The sequence below is a fragment of the Boleophthalmus pectinirostris genome, unplaced genomic scaffold, assembly GCF_026225935.1.
Source record: "Boleophthalmus pectinirostris isolate CB_2022bp ecotype Guang Dong unplaced genomic scaffold, ASM2622593v1 HiC_scaffold_21, whole genome shotgun sequence".
NCBI classification, from domain to species: Eukaryota; Metazoa; Chordata; class Actinopteri; order Gobiiformes; family Gobiidae; genus Boleophthalmus; species Boleophthalmus pectinirostris.
In genome coordinates this window covers 287,495-294,851 of record NW_026571175.1, presented here as the reverse complement: position 1 = coordinate 294,851, position 7,357 = coordinate 287,495, and the positions used below count along the sequence as shown (strand labels likewise).

General features: G+C 42.0%; 1 protein-coding gene across 1 annotated transcript; it reads right to left on the bottom strand.

The window, feature by feature from the left end:
• Nucleotides 1-406: 406 nt before the first annotated feature.
• On the bottom strand, nucleotides 407-5,180 carry bet1 (Bet1 golgi vesicular membrane trafficking protein). The gene is made up of 4 exons (XM_020933328.2): nucleotides 4,965-5,180; nucleotides 3,631-3,737; nucleotides 3,494-3,550; nucleotides 407-2,905 (listed from the first exon to the last, which is right to left on the bottom strand). The coding sequence occupies exons 1-4, from the start codon at nucleotides 4,981-4,983 to the stop codon at nucleotides 2,750-2,752; spliced, it is 339 nt and encodes a 112-aa protein (XP_020788987.1). The 5' UTR covers nucleotides 4,984-5,180; the 3' UTR covers nucleotides 407-2,749.
• Nucleotides 5,181-7,357: the final 2,177 nt, after the last annotated feature.

Below are 7,357 nucleotides of genomic sequence, written 5' to 3'. Positions count from 1 at the left end.
GTACGATTCTGTGCAATGCACAGGCCTATGTGCTCCCACACATGATGTAAAACTGTACACCATAACTTAATAAACATTCAAAATGTTGAAAAAAATAATAATTTTTGCAGCCTTGTTGCACAGTTAATCTACCCATTACTAGTTCACTATAAAAAATATATTAGTAAATACTGTCTATGTAGAAGCCTTCAGTCAACATATATCAATCAACCTTTATTTGTGTGATAATTTATTTAAAATGTCCAAATAATCCTTGACTAGTCGACAGGTTAGTTGCTGCACTACTGTACAACCTTTATGCACAGTACTTTTTAGTGTTGATGGAGCCCAGCCTAACCTCAGGAAGTGATTTACAGAATACAAATGACAGCTTTCAGCTTCACGTGGATGTATACAACACAACATGTTTGTAAAATAAAGATTTAATGGTTATAAACATTTATCATGACATATGCATATTTTAACCATTGAATAGTAGTTCTATTCCATTTACAGCTGAGAGTGAAAAGTCCAAACTCCAGTACACAAAAGTAGTAGAAGTAAGAAAAGAGGCTGAGGTGGCAGCTGCGTGGGCACTGGACACGTCTCCTGTATCCTGTTCACCACCTGTGCCGTGGTGCCAGGGAATCTTCTGAAATAGGTTTTATTTTGGAAAAAATAGCTTGCAGTTTGACATACAGAACACTACCTTCTTGGGTATTTTAAGGTAAAAATATTATTGCATTGGTGGTTCACAGTTTTTAGACAGTAATGTCATAGACCCACAAAGGGGCAAGATAGGCCTGTCAAGATAAATACTACGATTATTTGATTTAAAAAATACATATATCTATTAGAGAGCAGACCATGGAACTCAATATCTTACAGCATATCTGCATTTTTACTAGGCATGCACCAGTACAATACTGGTATCAAATATTGGCGCAGATTCTGGAAAATTTGCTGGACTGGCTATAGGTTCCATGATATCAGTTCAGTCTATATCTTGGTTGGGACTTTTGGATGTAAGACTATTTATGTGTTATATTTTATAGTACAGCGGTTTTCAATAGGTGAGCCAAAGAGCCACTGGGATAGTGCGACACAGGCGGACTAAACCAGGACTGAGTGTCAGGACGGGCCCGGAGGTGCGCCTGCGTAGACCGTCGGGTGACCACGGGCGAAAGGACCGGCACAAAGCTCCGCGCTTCACTGAGCCAAGCGCAGTAGTCGCCCGATCGCGCTTTGTGGCCAACCTACTCCACGGTCTCAGGGTAGAACACTGCTCTCCCGCGGGTCCCGACGCAAAACAGTGCAGCGCAGGACAAATTCTGAAAGCTCATTGTGGGCGCGGGCAGGAGCGGCACTGCACGATGCGGGAGCGGGCAGGTGGAATGAGTGTAAAGTCAAATATACAAATGATTACCTATCACCTACCATGACCTAACATATATAATTTGTGCTGGATATTCTATTTGGCATTAATAAAAACATTTTAAGCAGAACCACAAAAGATGCATTTACTTCAAAGGCCTGTGTGGGGGAGGGCCGGCATATGGGATTTTGGACAAGGGAGGGGGCTCGGCTGTCTTTACCTAGTCTAAGGGGAGGCTCACGTTCACCCAATTTGAAAACCCCTGTTGTATTAAGTTAACTCTGTTTTGATGGAAATAAAATCTAGATCAGTGTATCCCTATTCTTAGCAATATTATTTGAGTAGTCTTCATCTGTATTAATTATTAGAATGCTGTGACACTATCTGAGACTCACGAATAGTTGACCACTAATGATGGAACTGAAAAAGAGGTTTGTGACGTGTGGCTGTCCTGTGGAGCACTAGAACAGTGTAAGGTGAACAGACATAGGACTAGAAACACCACTGTCAGGAGCTGAACATTCTTTACTTATATTGACTCCAGTCTTAGTGCCTTCAGCATTAAACTAGTTTCTGAAGAGGAAACAATAGCATCAATTAAAGGTCCTATATTACGCAAAATTGATTTTTGTGAGCTTTAAACCATGTTATAATGTTACCTCATCAAAAACAAATATAGTTGTGTTCCTTTTCCAAAGTTTAAAATGCTCTGTTCCACCTTGTTATGTCATGTAGTGGTAGTTTTCAAGTTAAAAGCCCCTTTTACCTTTAGTTCAATAAAGTTTGGCAATTCCAGGACTGAAATTACTCAAATGATTCTAGTGAAAGTGTATGGAGTTTAGAATGGTGGGTCACTTCCTGTTTTATCCCATGATGTCACAAGGTGGAACACAGGGTTTGCTGTTTGAGAGGAGAACTCAGCCTAAATGAGGAAGCAACACAACATCAGATCAGAAAATATGCAGGCTCTTTATGTTTGCAGCACTTGTGTAGGCTATGCTGAAAACTCATTTAAAGGAGCACTCTAACTTTTCTGGGGGTTCAGCTCATCTCCATGGAGATATTATTGTTGCACAAAAGGACCATGAAAAACATGCATTATTACTGTGAGCAGGGTTCCCTCTCCACAGATCTTGCCTGTAACAAACTTGTTTTCTCCATGGAAATAAATGTCCTTTATGCTCTACTGTGGGACATTCCAGGCAAGACAATGACGTCTCCATGGAGACACAACAGGTGGCGTACACTCAACCAGAAAAGTTTCTGTTAAATATAAAATATAAAAAGCTCTTTCCTGAGCCAGTAGTTCTAATCTGATATGGTCTTTTCTGATGAGCCCTGTGTACATGGCTCCTCCTCCATAGCCTCTAAACACACGTCCATTATCTCGGCCGGTCACCTGAGCCGGATAAACCAGTAGAGCACAAAGAAGACAAAGAGGCAAAAGAGCAGCATGTGGCACAGCAGTTTGCCCTGGCTCCCTCTGGACAGCTGTTTGACCCGGCCGATGGTGGCCCCCAGGAGCCCGCCTGTCGAGTCAAAGTCCGAGTCCTGCACAGAGGCACACAGTCAGCACAACACGCAAACTCACGATTTTTTTTTTATGGGAACAATGCATATTAAAATGAACATTTAGACTAAAGTGGATTCGCCAGATTGGCCTTGGGCTCATTTCCATCTGCAGAGCCCCTGCAGGCTAATGACCTATAAAACACACACACATACTACTTACACACTATGTACAAAGACGAGAACAGTCTCATATAGTACAAACATTTAACAGTGACCGGAGAGTGACACACATTTAGAATCCTATTCCTATTACAAATCCCCTATATTGCACAGATTCTTACAGCACTTCTAGCAATGTACTAAATGAGTTGATTGTAAAATTATTAGTATTGTAGCTATCCACCTCCTACTACTTTCATCAGAACTGCACAATATATTGCAAGCATCAGTAACAATTTATTGATAACATTTTTTTATATTACATATATATATATAAAACATCTCTATGGAGATAGCGGTCCCCGACACCGTCACCAGAAAAGTTACACGTGGCACCCTTAATGTTATCGTTTATGGTTCAATGGTTCTGTCTCAAAACTGCTCCAGGTCTAATAGGCAAACACTGACCATGTCCTCCAGCATCTTGTTCTGGTATTTGACTTCAGTGCCTATGTCGATGGTCAGCTGTGGGGGACAGAGGACAGTGGTCAGACAGAGTGGATGTCTTCTCCTATAGCAGCACCAGTATGAGCCTGGGCACTTACACTTTTCAGGGCGCTGACTTTGGCCCTCAGTCCCTCCTGGAGCTGCTCATTCTCCTCCTCGTACACACTGTAGCCACTGGCCACATAGTGCCCCGATCCGCTGTCCCCTACACCACAGAGACACAGTGAGAGACAGTGAGACACACACAATGAGACACACGGGGAGCAGAGACATAGTAAGCAGAGACACAGTAAGACAAGACACGGTTAGTAGTGTGGAGGGACAGCCTGGTCTAGCTGTCACACTCATTAGTCCTTTGTTACCAGTTTTGTTTTGAACTATTCACAAATACAAAACTCAGACCCCACTATATGAGATGACCAGAGATGGGGTCCAAGAGGACACAGAGCATTTAGGCATAATTCATAATAAATGAATCAATAACATTTTGTTTGTGTGTCTTAGGACTGTTAACCTTACTAAAGACAGAGTGATATGTATGTCACTCTGAAGTAAGTTCTACACATTATGTATCTGGGATGACTTGAATCAGATTAGCTGAAATGTTAAAACAGCAGAACAAGTGTAAAAATCTAACTTTTGTTATGTCCGTCTGTAAAGCACAAACATCTTCCATAATCTTCTTGCATGTTTTTCACACACTAAATAGTCTCTATCTGACCATGTATCTGACAAAATACTAGTAAATTATGAACAGCACAGGAGTTCATGCAAAAACAACAGATTTACTAGAAAACAAAGAGAAATGATTGACTCCCCATCTTCCCTGAGTTCAATCCTCTCCAGATTCAGCATGTGATTATGTCATATTCCCAGAGGGGGCTGCTGATTAGATTAGTCAGTTTTATGTTTGTATATTCTCACATGTTGAACCTGGTCATTTCGAGTGACTAGATCCTACAACCCATATTACAACACATGCAAGTGCTTTCCCACGGTATTACAAATGATTATAGAATACTCTTTAGCGAGACTTGGCTCCAAGACCAGACCAGCGTCAAAAGAAGTTTTGTTTTGACTTTACATGAGTTAAATTTAATTACATTTAGTAACAATTATGTGTTACTGCCTCTACTACCAACTAAGACAGGGAGAATTCTTCAAATACTGGCTGCCCACACGTCCACTCCACACAACAAAATGACCGCAAAGGTAAAGGCTTCAGCGCGTAACGGAACTTCAACGGGTTTACAGCGGAGAGCTAACAGCAGCTAATGTGCAGCTAACATGGAGCAGGTGTCGGTGCGGCGAATCCGTGCGGTCTACAGTGTGTTTATATGATCTATGGTGTATCCGTTCGGGCTACGGTGTGTCCGTACGGCGACTGCGTGCCATCTACAGTGTGTTTATACGATCTTTGGTGTGTCCGTACCGAGATTGGCGCGCCTCATCTCCGGTCACGGCTCCCACGCAGAGGCTCTCCTCGGTACACGGCGCTGATCACGGGAGCGGGGGTATTGGCGCTAAAGTGCTGATGATGTGCGGTTAAAGTCCGTTAAAGTGGTGCAGTGTGGACTGTGAGCGCACAAGTGACAGCACAGCAACGCCACGACATCACACGGAGGCCGCAGAGGACCATACAACATAAAAAAAAAAAAAGGCGAAGCGAATTTTCATGCGTATTTTTTGCCTGAATGTTTCACAGTTCGGCTCTTAAGTGCTCGTATTACGCCTTTTCTTTATGTTATTTTCCCCATTTCAAACATACCTGGAGTTGTGTTTTGTTTTATTCACACAAGTTTAACGCACGAACCCTGCACATCTCTCAAACAGAAAACAATCCTTGTGATGTCGTGTGGTAATACAGGAAGTTCGCCACTGTGTTTGTAAACTCCATTCACATTCACTTGCATAATTTGGATCATTTCAGCCCTGGATTTGTCAGTCTCTATTGAACAAAAGGTCAAAGGAGCTGTTAACTTGAAAACTACCATTTCATGACATAACAAGGTGGAACAGAGCTACAAAAAACACTAGACAGACCAATAATAAACAGTCTAATAAACAGTTACTCAAACGTGTGAATGAAATACATATACAGGTACAGTATGTTTGTGATGAGGTAACAGCATGAGAACTGGCTTAAAGCTCGTAAGAGTAATATATGGAGGGGTGCAGCACAAAATTCTGGCCCTGAGTACAAATCATCTTGATGGGCCCATATTGCTAGCCTGATTCATCAGCCAGTTTCACTTCGTAGAAACCGTCTGAGCTCGCAGTGTTAGAATGTGTTCACTCGACGGAAGGTGGGTACTTTTTATCATTTAACCAATCACTGCTACTTGGTGTATGTATGTAATGCGCTGCTAATGGGGCTAACTGCAGGGTGACCATATTTCCATTTGTGAAAACCCGGATTGGTTGGCTGGTGCCCAAACTTGCACTTCCGGGGTTTTTGTGAACCGTCTATAGAATTTTGATTCCTGGACCTGGAGAGAAATGAAATTGAGCATAGGCACTAGGTGGCGAAAGCCTGGCTACTGTATTATATGTTCTTTATATGAAAATTGCATATTATTCACCTTACTCCGGAAGTTGCCGTGGACACAGCCATCATCGTTCAGTTTGTTTTATTTTATATGGGGCTGCTGATCTTTACAGCAAATAAGTTTAATAAGGACTATAAAGCCATGTAAAAAAAAAAAAAAAAAAAAAAAACAGAATCAGTGCAGTGTGATATTTTACACAAATGGACCGACTTAAAGTCATTTAAGATGCTAAACTTTTCCCAAACTCTCCACTGATATGAATAGGATCCCCGTTTAATCGGAATTGTCACCACAAAAAAGTGTGCTTTAGGAGCATTTAGAAACAAACGTAGGCGGGGCAGAATAAGGTGGGTAGATTGTGTGAAGGGTAAAGAATAGCCTCTTAAGTGACATCATTTTATTTACCAAAAGTGAGACTTTCTGACTCCATTGTGTATTTTTTTTATTAAATGTTATGCATTATAAGCAGGGCAAACACCTTCATACGGATTGAGAAGGGTGCTCCATGTCGTCCAGTTAAAAGAGCTACCTCTGTAATGAAGACCAAAATGTACAGTACATGTACTGAAGTTAAGTATTCAGAATACTAGTTCTGTATTCAAATACAGTTACTCTTTCAATTGGTGATATTGATTATTTTATCCATAAATAAAATACATACATATATATATATATGTCTCACCTTCCACGGTGGTAGGTCTCTCTCCCTCATTCAGCTCGGGTCCTCTACCAGAGGCCTGGGAGCCTGAGAGTTCTGCAGTATCTTTGCTGTCCTCAGTACTGCACTTTTCTGGACTGAGATGTCCGTTGTTTTTCCCGGTATCTGTTGTAGCCTCTTCCAGTTTGGGGGTTACAGCCCCGAATGCTCCGATCACCACAGGCATCACTGATTCTTTCACTTTCCAGGCTTTCTCCAGCTCCTCCTTGAGCCTCTGGTATTTCTCTAGTTTCTCCTGTTCTTTTTCCTGATATTACTATCTCTTGGTATTGTGATGTCGACCACCACGGCTCTGCTCTGTTTCTTATCCACCACCACTATGTCTGGTTGTTTCGCCATCACCATCCTGTCAGTCTGTATCTGGAAGTCCTACAGGATCTTGGCTCGGTCGTTCTCCACAACCTTTGTAGGTGTTTCCCACCTTAATCCTGGGTTCTCCAGTCCATACTCTGCACAGATGTTTCTGTACACTATGCCCGCCACTTGGTTATGTCGCTCCATGTTTGCTTTCCCTGCAGCATCTTACACCGGCAGTTCTGTGCTGGACTGTCTCAGGAG

Bases quoted from the DNA above. Each gene is read 5' to 3' on its own strand.
- bet1 (XM_020933328.2), bottom strand. The intron at 3,551-3,630 runs GTAAGTGCCCAG...TGTCCCCCACAG, and splicing joins AAGTCAGCGCCCTGAAAAGT to CTGACCATCGACATAGGCAC. The intron at 2,906-3,493 runs GTCAGTGTTTGC...GCCTCTGTGCAG, and splicing joins ACAAGATGCTGGAGGACATG to GACTCGGACTTTGACTCGAC.